Consider the following 21,937-nt stretch of genomic DNA (forward strand, 5'->3'; position numbering starts at 1 on the left):
TGGCAGGATGTTTGAGGAATGACCCATGTAGGCCATGGTCTGCTGCACACTGAAAACAGCCATTACCTCTGACAAGCAGCACCTATCTTGCTCATTAAGTGTTGAGCCTCTCAGCTGCAGTCCAAGTAATAACACTGAATTTTGAGATTTGGCCAAACGTTCTTTTTAGTAAGCATCGTTGCACGAATTTTTGAGTTATTTGAGCAATTGATCCTGGCGATAGGATTAAATATACTGCAATCATATTAAATGATATATGACACAAGATGTAAGATAATTCATGAATAGTGTTTTTAATTAACTATCTGACAGCACAGTTCAGTCTTCCTATAATACCTTTAAGGGTTGTGAGTTCAGACGTCAATTATCTGGTTTAAGACAGGCACATGAGGACACCGTGGGAAAGGTGAAAAGAATGGTGAAAAGTAAGTGCGATAAATAAGTGTGAATCTCAGTTTGTGTTCTATATATTTTAGCACGTTATAAAATGGGCACTCTGCATTTGAACCATAGGGAGAATCAGTTCCCTGAATTAGAAATAATGCCTGTAAGCATTGCTGGAAACTAAAGCAGCGTCAGAGTGCGGTCCTTGCTCATTTGACTGCTCAAACAACCACAGCTATTTGTTTATCTATCACCCACAACAACAACAGTGATTTCATGGGCCTTCCTCAGTGAAGCGCACACCATTTGGGGTTAGCTCCAGATCACAAAACTGGTAGAATAAGTTTTGTTGGAAAGACAGCACCTTTCTTCTCTCTGCTTTTTGTGCGTTAGTCTCACCACACCTGGAGAAACACTCAGACAGGCAGATGACAGAGGCTTCCACTAACCACAACGCGTTTCCCAATGATGAAAGCTGGTGTAATGACATGTAATGAAGCATCATTTCATATTGGGATTTGAGTTGTATAATCAAAATGGAGTCAGAAGTCATGCTGCTTGTTCCATAGAGGTCTGAGCATACACAGTACATGCAATTTTCATGAGCACTTAGAAATGCAGATGCTTAAGTCTAAATAGAACTAAAGTATAGTCTAGAACTGTAGTCCCATCATGTACCATGACTTTTACCTACATAAAACAATTACGTTTAATTTAACTAAAAATCCAGTTTTCCATACCTAAAACACAAAGTCTATCAAGCTCAAAACCAAATTCAAATCCAATATACTACCTCGCTCTGTGTCCAGCAGCAGGGTGTTAGATCGTATGCAAAGGCTGGATGTGTCCTCTCCAACACTATGGCTGTTATAATTTCACCCATGTGAGTAAGTTCTAGGCTTTGCAAAACAAATGTGATTTTCCTAGAGATCGAACAAAGCATACACATGACGGCACTTGTTTTGCATGTTAGTTGTCTCGCCATCTACCAGATGGTGGTTTGACTTTATATTCTTTAGCCCACATGCAAACAACAACCCTAAGCCTTCCACAACTAAGAATAAAATGAGAAAGAATGGTCCTTTAGCCCCCTTCGATATCCCTTCAATATCCTGTGTTGACGATTTCCTGAGATTTTAATCTTTTTAAGAGTAGTTAAAGCAGCCATTTCCTCCTTTAGTGTTGTCTTTGTACGGCAACCAAGCACTGGAATCAAGAGAGTTTTGGTTTCAAATCTGACTTTTTGAGAAGAAATGGTCTGATGTTATTAAAGTGCTAAAATGTAGATATGTAGAGACCTATTTCATGGATCATATTCTCTTCGTTCAGTGCATATTTTCTTTTAACACAGAAACAATCATTCCTCCAGTCCAGGTGTAATAAAAGTGCTACACTGAAGTACAACAGGGCCAGAATACATGTGCATACATTTTTCCACGTGCAGAGTCTTTGAAGTAACTTGTAATTTAACCAGCTTAAATGACTGAATGATGGGTGGAGCTGATGCATCCGAGACAAAAGTCCTTTCTCAAAAAGGTATCACACTAAATTTCATTCCAGCTGCTCCCGTTCTCTGTTTCACCAGGTACTAAATATGCCTTTATGTCACTTTAATGTAACGTTCTCGCTGGTCTCCCTTTTCTCATCCACAAGAAGGAGAGAAAGGACCGGGTTGTTGAGGCCGATGTAGAAATTATGTTTGAAAGGACGTATTTAACAGGATCACAGGGTTCAGATGTCACTGCCACAAAGGTACCATGGTGGAGAGAAGGAGGACGAGGGGTCAGGTAAGCAGAGAGACAATGGTCAACAGCTGTGAATGGGGATACGAGCAGAGGCAGGTATGTGGGAAACGAAAAGGGCAGAGCAAAGGGGATGTTAATGTGGGAAAGAAAGTTGTTCCCCCTTCTCGAGGAGAGAAAAGCATTCCTCCTGTAGCTGAAGGTTATCAGGTTGCAGATTGAGAGAGGCCTGGAGAAAGCAACTGTTACAAGCCCGGCTCTTAGCCTGCACAAAAAGATGGGAGACACAGGGGTATACTAAATAACCAACTAATTTATTTACAACAAAATGATCAAAATAAACACATAAAGTAGATGAGAGGACTCTGTAAGGTCATGTAGGGTGTGGGTGAGTGAAAATGTGCTGCATGGATGTTGTGCTGTAAAAACAAAGGGAAAAAAAACAAAGAAACCCCACACTGCAGAGGTAGGTGTGTGTGTGTGTGTGTGTGTGTGTGTGTGTGTGTGTGTGTGTGTGTGTGTGTGTGGTGAGGAGACTGCTTATATGCATGGGACACACCGGGCCCAGGTGTGTCCCATGCATGCTGATTAAGGCCTTCAATTGGTCTGCAGCCCAGAAGACAAGTGCAGTCACAGCAGGAAACCAAGCAGAGGGCCCGTAACGCTACGAAGAAACAAGCAACCAGCTTCAGCTCTGTCTGTCGTTTGGTGCACCACTTTGCTCTAGTCAACATCTCCTGTATAGATTGCCTAAACGTTTTAAAGAGAAGTTCATGGTCCCCAGAGGATGAATCCTAATGACTTTGGTGATGCCCTGACTTTTCCTCTAGTTACTCCATGAGATTCAGATTTGTGTTGTTGAGTCCAAAACATCAACAATTAATGGATGGATTGCCTTGAAATTTGATAGACATTTGTGTCCCCCTCAAAATAATTGTAATCACATCGGTGATTACAGCTACGTACTTGCAAAACTAATGTCATTCCCAGACTCAGTTGTACTTTGTGTTCAGTGCTAATAACCTAATGTTAGCATGCTAACACACTTAACTAAGATGGTCAATTTGGTAAACGGTATCCACCTAATATCAGCATGGGAAAATTGTCATTGTGAGCATGTTAGCATGCTGATTTTAGAATTGACAACAATTTACTTTCACAGCAGAAGCACATTAACAATGAATAAACAGATATGTTCCACCAAATAAGCCTGTGTATGTTACCCTGTTGGTCGTGGCACAGGAATGAATGCAGAGGCAGAAAAGAAGATGTTCAAAAGCTTTTGATTTCCACAGCATAAGCACCTCCTGGTTGACTTCTCAAAGAAGAGGAGCACAACTGAACAGTCTTGTATTCCAGTAACCCTGGATATTTTCCTGTTTAACATATGGTACATCCGAGTTAAACGAACCAAGTGGAAATTAATATAAACCCACTACGAAATTATATAATTTGTGTTGGGATGAACACTATATCGCAGCCTGATTGCTATTTCTTTAGTGATCATGACGTTAAGGTGTTTTGTGGGGTACACTCTGGACAGATCTGATGTCTATCACATGGGTGGTTACATACAGGACACACACTCACTTTTACACCTAAAGGCAATTTTACAGTCACCAGTTCCCTGTAGGAAGAACATGTTTGTCAATTTGAACACAAAACCTTTTTTCTGTGAGGTGGCAGCTATAACCACAGATCAATCTTGCCACCCTCTCATAATCCAATATAAATAGAATATACTACAATCTACTATAATACAATCAGACTGGCTGTATTCAAACCTATCAAGCCCAAACATTAAAAAGTGAGTTGCTGCCCCAACACTCCCACTGTAAATCCTTTCATGCACAATCCAGTCATAAGATTGTTTGTAGTATGCTGGATAAATGAGCGCAAACCAAGGGTGTATCTGTCACAGAAAATCATACACAGCATTTGAAGCTTTAGATTTACTCTGATCACAGCATCAACAAGATTGCATCAACTGTGCAGTTACATAAACATGTACAACAAGATGCAATCTAATCTGTTCTACAAGCTTTCATCTTTTCTTCTCTTCTTTTCATGTTACACTTTCTTAATAAGGAATAAGATGCCATGCAACGCTAACATTACACTTACATTGGCTCATCCATTCAGCGTTAATTGTGGCTTCATAAATATCATGGCCACTCACACCCTGAAAACTGATTTCTTTAAAACCCCACTGAAAAAGCATTTTGACAAAGAGAATATACAATAAACATATATTGATAATTTACCAAAAGAAAAAAAGTGTTCCAAGCACCCTGTTTAATTCCTGAGTTTCTCTGTTACTTTCATAGGAGTTTCTATTTGATAAGAATCAGTTTACACTTTAGACCCTATAACCCACAGCATCACGATTTCCACACATAACACTACAATTTCTGGGTCTAATGATTAAGGGACCACAGGGCTTCTGCCCAATATTTGCTGCATGTGACATTTCACAGGGACATGGCACAAATATTCAATATGAAATGGGCCTAATTCCTCCTACCGAAATATCACTGTTTATCTGATTGAAAATCAATCCTTTTTAAATATCTGGCCGGTGTGTACCCAGTACCCAGGAAGGCTTCCAAGAGCTTCACTTTCAGTTCCTCCCTAAAGGATAGGTTTCCATATTACCAGCTGTTAATTATTCATCTATGCTCACTTGGCGCCTCAGTTGGAAAATAAAGCACATCCTTTGGACCAGTGATACAGAATAGCACAGCGACCTCTCTGCTGAACCTTGGTGCATTGTCCATTGGTCTCCTACTGTTGGTAAGAGTGAAATTGGAGCTGAGGTAGAGATTATTTCTTGATGTGTAAAACTTCTCTCTCGTGCAACACAGGTCCATAAACAGCCAGCACATTGGTGTGTGTGGGTGCAGTGCTTGAAGAGCTGGGTAGAGTCCCTTTTGTATTGTGCAAAATGATATCTCTGTAATGTAACCATCTCTATTACAGGGGGGAAGAGATTGTCTTACCCTTCGGATTTGCTTCAGGGAGCACAACAAATGAGCTTCAGCTGCTTGCTATGGAGTCATCCTGCCTGTCTGTTCACGAGAGGAGAAATTACAGATCTAAAATACAATAGATTTAGCTAATTTGGTAAATGAGTTGTTATCAGTCAAAACAAACTCAAATTAATTAAGTGATAAACTAACACTAACTGACAAGTGTAACTACTGTCAAGAGATTAAAAATAAAACTAAAGACCCTGGAGAGGTTTCTTTTTCTGCTCTCCATTAGTTTATTCATCATTTGAATTAAAAATAAAACACATTAAAACAACAAATCAGCTACATACTATAGTAACTGTTTATTTTAATGCATCCATTTAACAAATCTTCACAACATATACAGTAGATATGTCTTTAACAAAAACAACAAGTGCTCATGTCAGTTTTTCTTTCATTTTTGCATGAGGTCCAAGCCCTTTGAAAAGTTCTGTATGTCCTGACAGTGTGCACACTTAAAAGTTTCTGGAAGCACTCTGGATTGTTGCAGAAAGTCAAATAATCTCTGTCGTGGAAGGAGGTGGGACAAGCACACTGACGGATGGAGCTAAAAGGAAAAAAAAAAAAAAAAAAGAGAAAATTATTAAATCAATGCACAAAATTAACCACGTTTGGAATTTGACAGCATCTTGTAAGAACTTTTGAAACAATGCTTGGTACCAGGAGAAGCTGTGAAAGTTGAAATTCTTATACAAAATCAATTTCTACATAAAATGAGCATGAGCTTTTTCTTTTTTTTTTTTTTTTTAGCTGTGGTTGGCAACTGTTTCTATTGCATATTATATACAGGTAATAATGCAAGAAACTAGGTTACAGAAATGCCTCCAAATATTTCTAGTCTATACTTTCACGTTTACTAAATAATTCACAACTCCAACCACGAAGAAAACAAGAATGTTATGAATACAAATCTTCTACATAAAAATAGGAACACTGTTCAAACTGATGTTTGATTATTAATGAAAAAAAAAAAAAAAAAAAAAAAACACAAAAAAACCCCACAATTTCACATTTACCTGCCAGTGTAAACGCAGACACATCAATCTCGTGCCCTGGGTGGCTGGTAATACTGTTGTGTGGGCCTCGTGCGTCTAGGCTGTCCATCTCCCCCACGACGAAACTCTAGTGAACTGTCGTAGTAACCATCATCTTCCTCCTGCCATTGTACATTTGATATGGTTGTGATGTTACTGTGGGTAATCAGATTACATGTCAATCATATTTCCTCACCTTTCCTCAACCCACTTGAATATAGTTTAATTAGTTGCTTTCTTTTAATATTAACCAACACATTCTGATCTTTAAAATGATGAATAATAAATTCTGTGATTGATAGGTTTTCTTTCTCCTTACCAGTACATCAGCAGCAACAGGTTTGATGTTATGCAGCAGGACCTCTTCGCAATTTCCATAATCACTAAATACAACCACAGCTGTGGAGCCTGATGGATGCACAGCATCTATTCTGGCATGGTAGAACTTCACACGCACACACAACCACAGACAGAAACAGAAACCTTATTATTTTAATACAAATATTATCACATGTCAAGACAAGACAAATTTACATCAATTAATTATAACATGCCAAAATCTGTCAACACTGACTGAGAGATAAATGAGTCACAATAGCACTAATTATTTTTTGATGCCATTTAACATGCTAACTGTCAAACAAGTGTCAGACAAAGAAAAGGACATCTGACATTTCTAGAATTCCACAATGAATGTCAGTGAATTGTCCCTGTAGCAGATTTAGTTGTTAATTATTTCAATGTTGTCACAAATTTGTTGTCCAATTTGTAGCAGTTACTGCAGACAGTTTACATCTCACATTATGAGCTCCTTTGTGCATGTATATAATTTTCTTTTTATTTCAGCAAAGTTTCTCTAACTAAGCATACATTAAGTTGAATGCAAACATATTTCAAAAACTACCACCTATTGCTATGTTACCAATTCAGGAATGACATACCTTGCTATCTTCCCAGTACTGTGCCAGACACTGGTCTCCAGGTTTCCAAGAGTGTTCCACAATATGACTTTTCTCTTGACCTCGTGGACCTTGACCTCTGCCTTGTCCTGACCTTCTTTTAGGTCCTGAGTTGTTAGAAGTGGTTTTCTTTGGGGGCGGCTCCCTGTTGGGGGGACAAGTTGAGTTTGATGGCTTGATTGGCCCAGTTCTTTTGTGCTCCATATCTCCATTTTGGAAATGAGAAGGATCCCCTGTCATCACTCGAGATTCGCGTGATCCCCCCACTTCTTGGGACGGCCCTGAGCTTCCTCCCCTCAAGTTAAAGTTTGGAGGCCCACTATCCCTTTGTCGGTCAAAGTGTTCCGAGTTTGGCCGGTCATTCTTCCCCTTCCTCCTGCTGTTGGGTTCTTCAGTTCTCTCTGTACGCCTATTATTTCCTCTTCCATCCACCTCACTGCCTGCAGAATTAGTCAGTTTAGATGTGGGTACATTGTCTTTTACCCCTCTCCTGTGAGACAGTCCGGCCATGTTCCCACCACCACCATCTCCGTTTCTGGATCGCTGGTGGTGAGAGCCACTAAACTCCATCTGCTGCTGAGGTTCTTTTGAACGTGTGAAAGTAGTTGGGAAGGAAGGAGGAAAAATCTGCTCATCTCGTGTCTCTCTCCTGTCATTCTGCGATCTGTCTGATGTGCCTCGTGACCATCGCTCCTGGCCCTTCCACTGCTGGGCTTGAGCTGATGTATGGGAGGTTGTACAGTTAGAGAGAGGCTCCTGGCCAGGTTTCGGAAAATCAGTGTCCCTATGGAAGCGAGGGGGTTTGTCATTCCTTTGTTGCCTGTGGTCATAATGCGAGGAGAACTTGGACTGAGATGTGTCTTTGGAGTAATAGTCTGAGTTGGAGAAATTAGCTTTACTCTCATGATGTCTCTGAGGTGCCTGGCTCTTTGACTCTGAGAAAACACACCAAAACAGGGAATTGTAATAAAACATTATGGCAAAACAATATTAGAATAAATAATATTGAAAAGACCATATTACTATATACCACACACCCATATTCAATGATGATTAAAGATCACTAAAAAGATCAACAAAAACATGAAGGGAGCAGTAGTAAATAAAAGATGAGAATATCGTCAATGGAATCACCAAACCATATGAACTTTGGTCAAACACAACCAAATATTTAAATATACAGTATATAAAAATGTGTTCATGCCCACTTTCAATTACAGCCCAGTGCTGCATTGGTCTTCTACACTAGCGCTGATTTCAGAGACAGAGAATAATTCCCCTCAGCTCACTATAGCCAGATAGACAGATGTCTGTCCATGTTAACGTACTGTTGAGAACTGGCTTGAAAAAGTACACCAACATCACCCATATTTAATATCATGAAATGTGCCTCTTCCTGAAACACGTCAAGTAGAAACTTAAAGCTTGATGGTTGTAGGCCAGACAGAGGTACCAAGGCAGTTTAGAATGAAATCCAGACCAGTTCACTCACCATCAATGGAGAAAACTCCCATCTTGGATTCCAGAAAGTCAAACAGAGTGCTTGGTCCAGATGGCCTTCCCCCTCCTCCCTCCTCCTCGTCTTCATTTCTGGATCGGCCTCTCCCCTTTCCTCTGGCTGAGAAGAGTCCAAAAATAAACTTATATAGACCCGGTAACAAACAGTTTGATCAATGAAACAGGATGATTGTACACTGTGATTATCCATATCGAAGGTGTCTGTGACAAAGATGCCTGTGTCCATAGGTTTGTTTGCATGTGTATTAATTTTAAACCTGAACACCACTGATACTGATTAATTACTTTTGCTCAGTGTGAAGAGTAATATAGCAACACATATACACTTAAAGATTACATGAATGGCTCACTCTGAGGATCCATGTCTACAGCAACAATAAAAGCTTTGAAAACAGTCCTTCCTCACAGTTTTTGTACCGCATGATAAAAAACAAATCTTGTCAGTTGTTAGGTTCAGTAAGGTGCTGCTGCAGGTTGATTGTCAGCACTGAAACAAATACAAAACAATGACTGCTGGTAAAGTAGAATATCCATCTGAAACCTTATAGTGGGCTTGGGAAAACAATTGCGGTAAATGGACTAAAACAAGCAAAACCGCCACTGTGTAACTTTAACTGGGCTGTAGGTGATTTTCACTGCATTAAGAGGACCTCCATATCGCTCCCCAAAACCTCACTGTTACTTGGTAGAAACCTTTTCAGGCTATGGGCAATTTTTCAAGCAAAGCACACAGTGGGCAGGTGTGTATGTATCTATCTATGTATGTATCTACATACGTACCTCTGGGTTGGGGCTTGTTTTCAGCTACCACAGGGCCAGGTCTGCTACCAGAAGATCCAGTCAGTAGGCTGTTTAGTGCCACCTCAAGGTTGTTGTTATTATCCATCAGAGCCTGTCGAGCAGCCTCTCTGTTAAAGCCCATCTCCATGATGTCTCTCAGAGCACGTTCATCCACCTACACACAGAACGTAATGTAATATTAGACACAGGAGCAAGATTGAATTGAACAGAGGAAGATGGATTGAGTGGATAGCGGAGAAAAACAAACCATGGCAAAATAATATTTGAATAAATATTTAAAAAATCTTTAGTGGCCCAGACACGGGTGTCACTGTGTAAGTTTTGTTTTAGGTTGGAATAATATGCATTCAAGTTTCACACCATCATTAATGCATTCCAAAGCCAAACACTATAGCATCCTCTTCCATCCTATTTATGTATTTAGCCCAAAGCTGGCTGAGTTTAGCCACCAAACTGGAAGGTCACTACACAAAGCTAGACAAATGGACTGCCGCTTGATTAGAAAACCTGACCAGAGCTCCAGTTGGTTTAGATTTCCACAATATCATAATCAATGTCTCACCCAGTCTATGAGCCATGAAATAAAACTTCAGTCCAGACCAAAGAACCCAAACACAGAACAAGTTCCAGCAATTAAATTGCTTTGTCACAGTAATTGGAGGCTTTAGTAATGTGAGGGCTAGGGTAAAACCATAATTTCAACACAGGTTTAAATTGTTCTACAGGTCTGGACCACGTTTGTCTTCTCACCAGCTCTCTGTAGTTTCCATCTTGTCTGCTCTCAGTTCTTTCAACCCTGTCTTCTCGTCTCCTCTGCTGGTATGAATCTCTGCCACGGAAGGAGGAAGCAGCGCTGGTTAAATTACTGCCTGCATTTCCTCCACCTCCAAACGTGCGGGGACCCTAGCCAGGAAAAAGAACATTAGGATGAACAGAGCTAAACAAAGAGGAAAAAACAAAGAAAGGCCAACACAAGAGGCAGAACTTTGTAGCTGACAATGTAATTATGACTTTCTTTAATTTGATGAGTTACTTTAATGTCAAAGGCAAATAGGGTTAAGGTGAATGCCAATAACGAGCATGTATTATTATTTATTTATTTATTTATTTATTTATATAAATGGGGGCCAAATCAAATGGCTTGTGCAAAAATTGCAATTGCTAAAGAGAAACAGCAAAATCTGTTAACGTGGCAAAAAGAGTGCTCCTGAAAATCAAATGTCCAACATTAAAGGCTGGAAATTATAGACTATCTGAAGAAATTACAATTTGTTGCGCAAGACAATGATAGTATAGTTTAACAGTATAATAGATTGAATCTATAATACACAATGTATTGTGAGTCTAAGCAAGTAATTACCAGTAACCTGTAGTCAACACAACCATTTCCATAAGACATAATAAAGCCTCCGATCCTTGGTACGGGTTTACGTACCTCTTTGGTCTTGGCCACTTCAGCAATAGCTGCTGTCCGCTGCTTTTCAAACTCATCATTCTCGTCAGTAGTTTTGACCACATTGTGAGTCTGCAGGGTCTTCCTCTGGTCTAGTTCTCTGCTGTCTACTTCATCCTTCCTTGCACATTTCTATAGGGAGCAAACAGAGAGAGTAAGAACATGTTTTCAAAGATCCTCCTAAATCATGTATAGTCCCTTAAGTAATGAATCAATGTGCTTAACAATTTCCAAATTTTGCTGAATTACATTAGAGTTACGCTGAAGTTACCTGCGGTGTTTAAATTATACACTAATTTTACCTCCCAAATCCCAGAGCTCCCAGCTCATGGTTAATGTTTTGAAACTGAACTGTACTGAGTTTCAAAAAATATCAACAGTGACTTGGGAGGAATGAGATGGAAATTGAACACTTTCTGTAGCCGTTTCATGACTGTAGAGAGTGATGATTCAGTCAGAGAAGTCAGCAACTGACTGGAGCAAAGACCTTCGCTTATGAGCAGGTTCACCATCTTTCTGCTGCGTTGGCAGTCCCAGCAAGGTAAAGTGATAGGCGGCAAGATTAAAAAGCCAGAGGTGACTTATCTGAAGAGAAGGAGAGTGGGCTGCTGATTAAAAAAATGCCAAATGTATTAGATGTCAAGAGGATAGTTCACCTCAATTACAACCAAAAAGACATTATCACAATTGCTTCTGGTGGTAGCTAGGTATGCAGATAATTTGGATTTTATTTGCTCAGGTTTTCAGATCAGCACCACTGAGATTATTTACTGCCAATTCATAAACTTACAGTTACAAAAGATGACTGTCTGTGAGCTATGTAGATTATCCAAGCTAAGTGATAGTTGATGTAAATATTGGTGACTAAAACTTGAACGCTACTTTCTTTCAGTGCTCTCAAGCATACCAAACACTGGTGAAAATCAACTAAGCAAATAATTATATTGTCTGATGAGATGGCACTTAATTTAACTATTCAGGAGAAACAAAATGTCCCGTGAAAACCAGCCAACTCTTCTCACTTTTAGAAATTACTGCTGTGAAGCATGAAGGTGGCAGCTTCATACTGGGAGAATGCAGGAACTGAGAGAAGTGAAACTTATTGACTGATATAACATGGAGCCAAGGAAAATCAGAGTGACCCAGCATTATAAATATAGCTACACTGAGACTCTCGAGAATGTTGAATGACAATTCCCAAATTTTCCTCCTCCAGCTTTACAAAGCTTGAGCAAAGAGTGGGTGAAAATCTCAAAATCCAAGTGTCAAGCTGATCTGGATGTATCCCTCTCTGAAATTGTGATCCTTGCCAAGGGAGTATTGACTCAGGCTGAGTATTTTCTATATGGACTATATTTAATTTTCTGTAAATAGCCTGATGTCAAAATGTGGAAAAAATTAAGGTGGTTTAACACTTCCTGAAAGCACTTATGATTATTTTCAAATTAAATACTTCGTATAGATACCAAATGTTTGACAATGTGATGATGTGATGGAAGTGTTAATTTGGAGCATATTATTTATCTTTGATGATGCACTTTGGGTGCCTGCTCATCATTTAATCTTTTCTCAGATTTTCAACCAATTACCTCAGCATTTTATTTTAATACAAATGCAACACTTGCACAGCAGATATTGTAGGAGGGGCAAACACTGCCATTGAACTGTTTATAGGGTGCGTGGTAGGACAACAAAGCAAAATTAAAATTCAGTCATGCATTTTAAAGATTCATGAAGACTCTAACAATTACCTCAGAAAGATCAGAGGGAACATTGCCAAGAAAAGGGACATCAAGGCCAACTCCTGGAGCCGGGCCTGGGTTTGGCTACTTGCATATATTTGAGAGCTGTTATTGTTATTCAGCAGTACCCCTGACTTCTTTCAAATCACAGCTCAAATCTCATTTTCAGAAACTACTCCCAATTCTGGTACGTTGTTTTTCTTCCAGTATTTATATCAAGCAAGCACTTTGCATTTTTTGCTTTGACAAGCGCTCTATTATAAATATAATCTTTCCTCACCTGACCAAATGGCACAAATGGAGGTGGTCCACCTTCTGCTCCAATGTTACTCCTGCTGTGTTTGGCCAGACTCTGCAGGTTGAATGGCAAAGTGAGATCATTCTTAAAATTGAAGAAAAAGTATACTGCTAGCAAGACTAATGACAGACCGGGGGTGGCCTCTAGCGTAGATTTAAAATGATTACCAACACATGAATTCCATATTTTTAGTAAAAGTAGATGAGCCATCATGACAAAATTGACCCTCACCCTTTGTAGCTCCCATTTCTCCACCATGTGATCAACTTCTCCTCCAAGGACAGAGATTTTTGAGTCATCGAGTAGCACAAGACCATTTTTAACCTGGACTATACCAAGCAGCTTCACCTTTGTTCCAGGGGGGGTGTTAAGACTGAAAAACAAAGAAAAGACAGTAAAAATTCATTCACACAAGGATGCTTCATATGTTTATGTCCAATCAACTATCAAATATTTAACAGATTCAAGGTCTTAAGACGTGATGACTGCATATACTGAGCCCAACACCCTATTGCTTTTCCCATACCACTTTATAAATGACATGGAGCAGTGCCAGGGAGTGGGTGGTGAGGCTAGGAGAGACTATTAATAATCCCAGCTGCTCACCCATCCTCACGGTAAATTAAAAGCCCCTCTATCTCATCAGGCCTGATAAGGCCTCTGCCTCTGTCATTAGGAAAGCACAGGGACTTAGAGGGATTTCCAGCTACTGATGCCGGATGCCAAAGCAACAATTAGGGATTTCACTCCAAACCTCTGGGATGGATGCTAGTGGCCTCACGACAGTGGCCAATGCAGAAGTGAGGCACTCTCTATCCTCGATTCAATCATGTACAAGCACATACATTCAATCCAACAAACACACTATTCACCCTTTGATCAATGTTGCTACTTAATGCTTAATTGTCATTCCTCTATACCAGTATCCCTCACTGAAAAGTCCTGTAATCCATCTCATCCTTCTTTGCCACTCACTTATGGCCTCATGCACACCAAAGCGAACACTTTCAATAGAAACACTAACCACCGCTGTTGGTAGCCAGTGTGTGTGTGCCGCTCATAAAGAGGGGATTTGTTCTGTTCTTTCCTCTCTTCCCATCAGGAAGTCAAGGCCCACATTCTGGCCACTCCACCTGTACAGACTGGCTAGTCACCATGGCAGCAGTCACCAAGGCCACCGTTGCTGGGATGGAGATGTAATTAAGGCTGAGAATTGTTAGATCAGCTGCCACCACGTGGAAATTGCAGATAAAGGGAAAATTGAGGCATGTGGTGGGGTGAGTGTTGACAGGAGGTGAAGGGTGTGTGTGCAGAATTTTACACATTTGCTTTTAATATATGAGGAACTGGCTAAAAGACACCCTGCTTTACATCTCTGTAGCTCCTATACATTTATCTATTTTAGTAATACTTTATATTAAATAATAAGCATCAGATTACAAGGATCTTAATAAAAACAAGCCTAATATATTCAACCAAATTCATACAACAAAACTGTAAAATACCTGATCTTAGACAGGTGTTTAAACTCCAAGCCAACACAGGTGGTGTGCCCATCTGTCATTTGCAGGCGCAGCATTCGTGGCGCGCCCTGGGACTCCTCATGGTCTTTAGGAGCTGAGATGTTCCTGACCTTCTGCACCTGGAGAACACATGGACCCTCCAACTGGCCATGTGCAGGAGACAACAAAAGAGTTATGGCTTGGACGGCAATTCAGCAGCACGTGGGGGAGGATTGCAAAAGCGAAATACGCACAAAAACTAACGCATTTATAAAAACAACTCTTTCATTTAGCATACCTGTGTCAGCATTGGTTTATGGATTTCTCTGAACTGCCTCATGGCTTAGCTTTAATTTCACAGTGATCATGTTATGAAAAAAAAAGCAATTGTAGTAGTGTATATAGTAGTGTAATGTAATTTCAGGATCTCAAATAGCACTTATACTTTCAGACATACTATGAGTGTCCACCTTTTTCCAAGCCAGAAGGGAGCCATGGTTAAGCTCACAAAAGAAAATATATGTTGTAATTACATGTTTTATTTAGACAATTTTTCTTAACAGTTGCTCAGCTCCAGTTTCTCAGGTGAAGAAGCAGTTCTTTGAACTATATTTGTCAGTGTATTGGGGCCATCTAGTGGCACTAATAAGAACTGCATTTCAACTGTCAATTTGAGCCTGCATTGCAGTGACTTTCAGCTGTAAAAGAAAAACAGCACATCATTTCCCACCAAGTTTCATAAATGAAACTGAAACGGCCATATAAGATTTTCTTCACCACTCACCTTCTCAGTTCTTCCACTATTGATATCAGCTGGTAGGAATTTTCTCCCAGTAGTCCTAAGATCACTCTGCAAAGGACATACTGCTTAGTTTTAAAATGAATAACAAATAATCTGCAGGGCATAATGAAATGAAATAATGTAATAGAGTTTACCTTACATACATTCCAACACTGGAATGTGCCTCACAATAAAAAAAATCTGCCTAATGCTATTCATTGCCATGTTAGCGAGGAGCCCTTTCATTTATACTCTCAGAAATGGACATCATGAAGCCAGTTTGAAGCAGGCAAGTTAACATGCCCATGCACTAGAGGCAAATTTGCAGTACTATACAGTCTATTGTAGGGTGGAACATATGTGGTGTAATATTTATTTATATGGATTACTGTGTTCAATCATAATCATAAATCATTGCTAATATTTAACACAGTTACTTACAACCAATAGGATTGTATATGTCCTTGTAACCAAAACAATGACCAATGCTTGTAATGTTTCTCCATACTGCAAACACCTTTCAGATTTCTGTTGGCTGGAACAGGGAACCAATGCCAAATGTCACCCATCCTTTTTACAATCCTGCTTTACTGCAGCTGACAATATCTCTAAACGTAGCTTGTTCATTTCTCCAATGAACCTAAAAAAGGAATTCCACTTTTTCTTCATTGATGTCTCAATAGAATTTCTCTTAATACAAATACAATGCAATTATTTCAATATGCTGCATCAAGACTTTCAACAGGGTAGAAGAAATGGGACTTCATTATCATGTATGATAGGTGTATACATAAGTATACAACAGTTCTTTCTCTTACTCTTAATTTTTATTCATACGGTAGCAAATCACAACAGAAGTTATCTCAAGGCACTTTTCAAATAGACTAGTCTGTACTCAATAACAATAATAATATTTATTAGAGATCCAACAATTCTCACAGTGCAAACCCACTGTTGAATAGAGTATCTTCATTACAAAACTTTAAAACAAGATTAAAACTTACGTGGAGAGCAATACGAATAATGTCACTGTGTGTTATTTTCTCAGCAGAGCCTTTCAGTTCTGCTATGCCTTCATCACTGAGGTACCTGTAAGATGACAAATATGATGAAGTTTCAAGCAGTACATGAACATGTTAAACCACAATAATGTTAAAACATTTAAAAGTTTCTACAAAAGCATATACACACTGCAATTAAATCATAATTTAATTTATATTGATTGATAATTCTTCTGTCTCAAACAAAATTCAATCAACCATGAAACATGGCGTTTAAACAAGAACGTTCGAATTTAATGGGTTTTTTAAAAAATAAAATAAACTAGTTTCACCACGTGATAAGACACAATCATATATTATTAAGACTTTCTTTTACGGCGGGTTGACCAATGATACAGAGCGCCCTCAACATTTTTGTACAGAGTATATCATGTTCCAAAAAATGAACAACCTGGGAAACAATATTAAATGTCCCTGAATTTAGTCGCAACTGTATAATAGAACATCACTAACTGGATTTTTTTTATCCTTTGAGAAATGCTAGAAGGGGTATATAGTTACATTTGGATGTTTTGTAGACGAAGGTGGGCTACAGTCCGCGCTATTATATATATTGTACAGTAATGTGTGCTGCTAACGAGTTCTGACTTTCAAAAGCATTACATTTGTTTGAGATCGGCGCTGGAATGAGTGTCTCCACTAGTATCTTTGACCACCGCTGCATGTAACGTTATTACTGCTCAACAGTTAACACAAACTGCAGTCCCAACTGTTTGCATGACGTTAGTGGCATGCTAAGTGTGTGTTAGCTGGCTAACGTTGTTTATCTCGCTAGCTACTTAGTTAGTGAGCCTTAGTTTCGCTTTAGGTAAACCAATAAACTTGCCACAATCCGCACATTTTAAAGTGGTCGTATGTACTTTGAAAACATTGCGAAACCCTCGTGTAAAGATATAAGATTTAGTATTATTAGCCAAAACCAATCTCAGTAAGCACCCCTGTAAGTTAGCTAGCTCACTGACGTTAGCTACCATGCTACTTACCAGCCCTCTTTCGCCAGGGATTCTGTCAAATCAGTCATTTTCGTGCAAACCGTAGATGTGTAAATAACAACACCAGTGGGTTTACAATGAGCACATGTGGATTACGACTATCTGCCTCTGAAATGCATATTTTCTCTTGACAACGATAAGGCTCGCTAAAGTGAGTACCCAACGACCCTACGTTACATACGTCACCGATTGAGACGCGTTCTATAAGTATGGAGTGCCGAGAGGGTCAAAACACTATTTAAATTTCTGTTTCGTTTTTGTTCGGTTTTTTAAAACAAATTTTTCTTTTATGAGATTTAGTCAGATTAGACAAAGATATCTCAATGGTCCGAAAGGGTGGTAGGTAAGATAAAGGACAAACTCTTCTTACTGGAAGACTTTCTGAATTCATGAATAAGTTGGTTGGCTTTTTAGACTGAATTGCATCTGAGGACATTTCACTCATGCTACCTCTCAGTTTTCACCCCTAGTTGTTAGGCTTAGTTGGGACAATCCCAGTCCAAATCAGGCCAACAAAGCTAATTGGCCCCAGAAGGGATTGAAATAATTTCCTTTTAAGAATAGCCTACATTTAAACACACACACACATTTAAACACATTTTTCAGAAGTGAACTGATTCCCATTAGATTCACAAATCTTGCCCTATACATGAGTTTATATCCCACAATGAGGAGTGTTGTGAGCAAACCCGACATTGCCTTCTGCATCATGAGTAGTTCTGTTATATACTGTCAATGTGCACGACCACCGTATAATTCTGTATCACAGGTAAATTGTATAGGGCCTACATATGAATTGGGGAAAAACAGACAGTTGAAAATGCATGTGGGACATAGCTCACTGTACTGTACTTTAAATTAATGTAGAACTGCACTAACTAATACTTTGGCACAACGAGAAGGAAAAGGGATTATGTTTGTGCACTTTTCATAATCTATATCTCATAATACCCTGTGTTACATTGTTCATGGTTCAATTTTGGCTGGATGGAAGAGTCAAATGTGGAAGAAATTTAATAACTATTTGCTTAGATTGTAGGTATGTCCCAGCAAAGTTCAATGTGTCCATCTCTACTGATTCTTGGCCCAAACTTTGGGCCATACAATTTTTTACAATCAGTCCAAGTGGGCCATCAATATGATTGGTCACAAGGGCCCACCTGCAACCAGCCTTGGCTCCATCAACAACCATGAGACACAGAGAAGAATATAGACCTCATTGACAAATTGAATCACCAGGCCATCTCTGACTGGACAGTGAGCTGAAAGTGTGGTAGAAATAACTGTTTGGTTAGAATCTCTTTTTGGTTAGACTGATATACAGAGTAAGTAAACAATCAGTGAATTTACAGACAAACTATGGTCTCCCCCTTTTATTTCCATGTCTGTATGAATGGCAGTTACACACAGGGCAAGAAGCACAATGGGTATTTAACAGCAGAGTTTAATATTAAAGTTTTTGTTTGTTCAAAGTACATTTTTGGTGCTTGGCCCTGCATATAAGGTTTATGTGTACAAGTTTTAGATCTGAACTTTTTTCTGTGACTGAAATACAACTGAGATGAATGGAAATTCATTTGTGTTGTTCAAAGCACCAACAAATTACATTTGGGAAGGTTGCTTTTTCAAATTCAGCCAATAAACCTAGTTGTGAACAGTTTTCACCTAGGCTATTAAGCTCACAGAGTGTTATGACATTATATACATATACTATTTACATTTACTCAGATTTACACAGATGCATTTATCTAAAGCAACTTACAAGTGAGGGACAACTCCGCTTCAACATGTCTACATGACTTACATCTTGTTAAATTAAATGGTGCTGTAGCAAAATTGTCTGAATTGGTGTGTTATGTCCATACACTGAACCAAGGTGATTTAAATGTTGGGTTTATGTGTACAAGAATTTGTGAAGGATAGATGACAATGTGTACTGTATAAGACCAGTGAAAGAAAATGATATGTGTCATGGTTTTTTTTATGTCAGTGAGAAAAAACAAGGCCAAATGTAGTGATAGTGATTTTAATTGATACCACAAGATGGCAGTATATGCACACTGAAATGTTAAAACAGTGCCTGCTATCCATATTAATGTTTCACAAGAGTTATTGCATTTCCTACTCAGAAGCTCCAGCAATAGAAATGGACCCATCCAGTAATAAAGCTTCATTGTAAGGACAGCATCTCCCTTTCTGAGTCAGAGCCGTAAAGTTTCATTCTAACACTCGTCTCATGGCTTAGGTAAAGAGAGGTTTCTGAAGGCTAGATTTTCTACATTACTTCTACATTCATATCTCAAATGATTTGTAACTGTTATATACAAAACAGATTGTATGCATTATTATTCATTGCATACAGTGCAAGACTTTAATATAAGGCTGAAATGTGTTGTTACTGGCACAACCACTGTAGTAAAGTTTTGTTAGGATACAAAATACTATAAAAATACATAAAACATCCCTGCCTGATTAAGTTTCAAAATCTTGTATAAAAAGATAAACATTTAAAATGTTCTTGTCTATAAATTGAGGGACTTTAAGGCACAATGTTTTAGAAAAACGTCTGATTATCCTTGAGGCTCATTTAAACAACCAGTACTCTAATCTTATGAATTGTTCATGTTTTATTTGTTTATGCTCTGACAATGTTGTCTTGAAATACTTGTGCCAATAGATCACACACAATCCAAGTAGAAAAAACATTCAAACTCACTCAGATGGATTTTCTATTCTTGGGGTTTTTGAATGTATATCCCTGTGGGCATTCTTTGACTTATTTGGAAGTGTAGATCTCATTGTTTGAAAGATTAGTGAGGCACAACAAGGCTTGTGTTTGGCTAGATGAAGAGTGTTAAGACACTGCTGGCAGCCACGCAGACAGCCTTTCAGGGAAACAAGAACTAAAGGTCTTTAAAGATAACAAGATTTCAAGAGGTTGAATTCAAAGAAAGTCAGATTTGATTTCATAGATGAAGGTGTCATTCAATGGAAACATTTGACTTTGTTTTGCCTTAAATAAACAATTTTAATTCAAAATTTATTTGGCAAATTTGTTTTCACAAGCCATGCTTACACAAATCCCCATCTGTATGCCAGTTTGCCTGTGACTGAAAATTTGTCCCATTCTTGCAGATTGACAGTAATACTGAAATGCTGCTCCACTTGTAAAATATTGATGCTTGAAATACAACACTTGAGTCAAGAGACAGCTGAAATCCCTGACCTGTTGTCTGTTTAAAAAAATATACTGTAGGCTACTTGCTCTTGCCATTGGCTGGGATTCTTTAAAAAAAAACAAAAAAACCTCTCAATCAAACCAACGGCTGTCAAAGTTGTAACGGTCAGTAGATTACACATGTCTAATTATCATTGGACTCCAGTGCTGAGGTTTTAAGAGGAACTGGCATCATCCCAGCTGTCTGTAAGCACAAAGCCAGTGGAAAGGTTAATATTACTTGTGGCTTTCCCTATTGCCATTATTAGGTTAAGTAAACATTATTTTTCTCAAGAAAGAAGTTCCACATGCTCAAGCATAACTGCTGAATAACAATATCAGCTGTAGAACAGTTTACAAAGAGCATCCACCAAGAATAATCTCTATTATCATGTGGCTCACTGTCAATAATTCACACAATTGATGAATTCTATAATTAATGCTTTTTACCAACAGGAACTAAATGTTCCATAGTGGTTGGCTTTACACGGAGAGCAAATTATGTTTTCAGAAGCACATGAGAAGGATCTTAAAAAAGTTTCTGTTTGTTGCATCACACCAGATCATTGCTGTTTGCATCAGACAAGGTATTTGGGATTTTACTGTAGCTGTAGGCTTACTTTTAAATTGCCAAACAAAGCTGAAAATCAACAGCTTATAACAGCCTTTAACAGCCAAAAAAAATAAAGGCAGCATCAGCCACCATCAATTTATGTTGCCTCCAAGCTTCTCATGAAAGCCTGCACAAGAAGACAGGGTCACATGATGTTGTAGGAAGGGGAGATAGAGGGACAAATCAATGTCTCAAGTATACAGATAAGTATCTGTATAACTGACAAGTAACTAATACTAATATAATGAGGTGGTGATTTTCTCATCTATAATCTTGTGTGCAATCTCAAAAAGTTGTCATTCCATTTGACAGTGCATGATGTGCAACTATGTAACAGTAAACCTTTGGGAAGTTTGCAGTTTTAAGGTGTGAGTTAACCTTTAAAAGTGGGCACATTCACCAGCTTTGTTGGATGCCTATATGTTGAGTTTGTTTCTGGCAAGTTGCATGGTTAGTAGTTTGTATTCATTCAAATGTGCTCTGAGGTTGAATCGTCTAGTAAGTTGTAGTGTTAAAGCTACAGTTTTTAACGTTTCTATCCAACATGACAAGCATGATTGCATACAAAGTGTTACCACTTCTGCAAACCCAGCTAAGTCACTACGGGAGGCCCAGGTTAAATAAAACGAGCAACTCTAACAAGAAGTACCTCTGATTGACAGCTCACTGCGGCCAATAAAATTCCTTTTCAACTGTAAACACAGGGGGGCTGTACCAATGACGATTGAATTTTTGTGGCAGAGCGGAGGCTATTGGTTAGATTGAACACGCGGAGCTGACGTCCTCATTGCGCGGGGTTGTCAAAAAA

At 38.8% G+C, this 21,937-nt stretch overlaps 1 protein-coding gene across 2 annotated transcripts; it reads right to left on the reverse strand.

Annotated features, from left to right (window-relative positions):
- Nucleotides 1–5,436: 5,436 nt before the first annotated feature.
- Nucleotides 5,437–17,487, reverse strand: tdrd3 (tudor domain containing 3). Of its 2 annotated transcripts, XM_056381947.1 has the most exons (14): nucleotides 17,291–17,487; nucleotides 16,251–16,335; nucleotides 15,250–15,315; nucleotides 14,469–14,629; nucleotides 13,195–13,336; nucleotides 12,946–13,017; nucleotides 10,906–11,055; nucleotides 10,221–10,373; nucleotides 9,450–9,624; nucleotides 8,644–8,769; nucleotides 7,134–8,086; nucleotides 6,512–6,637; nucleotides 6,175–6,314; nucleotides 5,437–5,705 (listed from the first exon to the last, which is right to left on the reverse strand). In XM_056381947.1, exons 1-13 carry the CDS (start codon nucleotides 17,326–17,328, stop codon nucleotides 6,198–6,200), a joined length of 2,364 nt encoding a protein of 787 aa, XP_056237922.1. In that variant the 5' UTR covers nucleotides 17,329–17,487; the 3' UTR covers nucleotides 5,437–5,705; nucleotides 6,175–6,197. The 2 variants fall into 2 exon arrangements, with proteins under 2 accessions (XP_056237922.1, XP_056237930.1); XM_056381955.1 differs by lacking the exon at nucleotides 5,437–5,705 and having other exon boundaries at nucleotides 6,180–6,348.
- Between the last annotated feature and the right edge of the window lie 4,450 nt (nucleotides 17,488–21,937).

Source organism: Seriola aureovittata, chromosome 1 (genome assembly GCF_021018895.1).
Source record: "Seriola aureovittata isolate HTS-2021-v1 ecotype China chromosome 1, ASM2101889v1, whole genome shotgun sequence".
NCBI lineage: Eukaryota > Metazoa > Chordata > Actinopteri > Carangiformes > Carangidae > Seriola > Seriola aureovittata.

Excerpts from the sequence above, each read along its gene's own strand:
- tdrd3 (XM_056381947.1), bottom strand. The coding sequence starts at position 17,328 with ATGACTGATTTGACAGAATCCCTGGCGAAAGAGGGCTG. Across the intron at positions 14,630-15,249 it reads ATAGTGGAAGAACTGAGAAG|TTGGAGGGTCCATGTGTTCT; the intron begins GTGAGTGGTGAA and ends GCACATGGCCAG. Across the intron at positions 11,056-12,945 it reads CATTTGTGCCATTTGGTCAG|AAATGTGCAAGGAAGGATGA; the intron begins GTGAGGAAAGAT and ends TGCTCCCTATAG.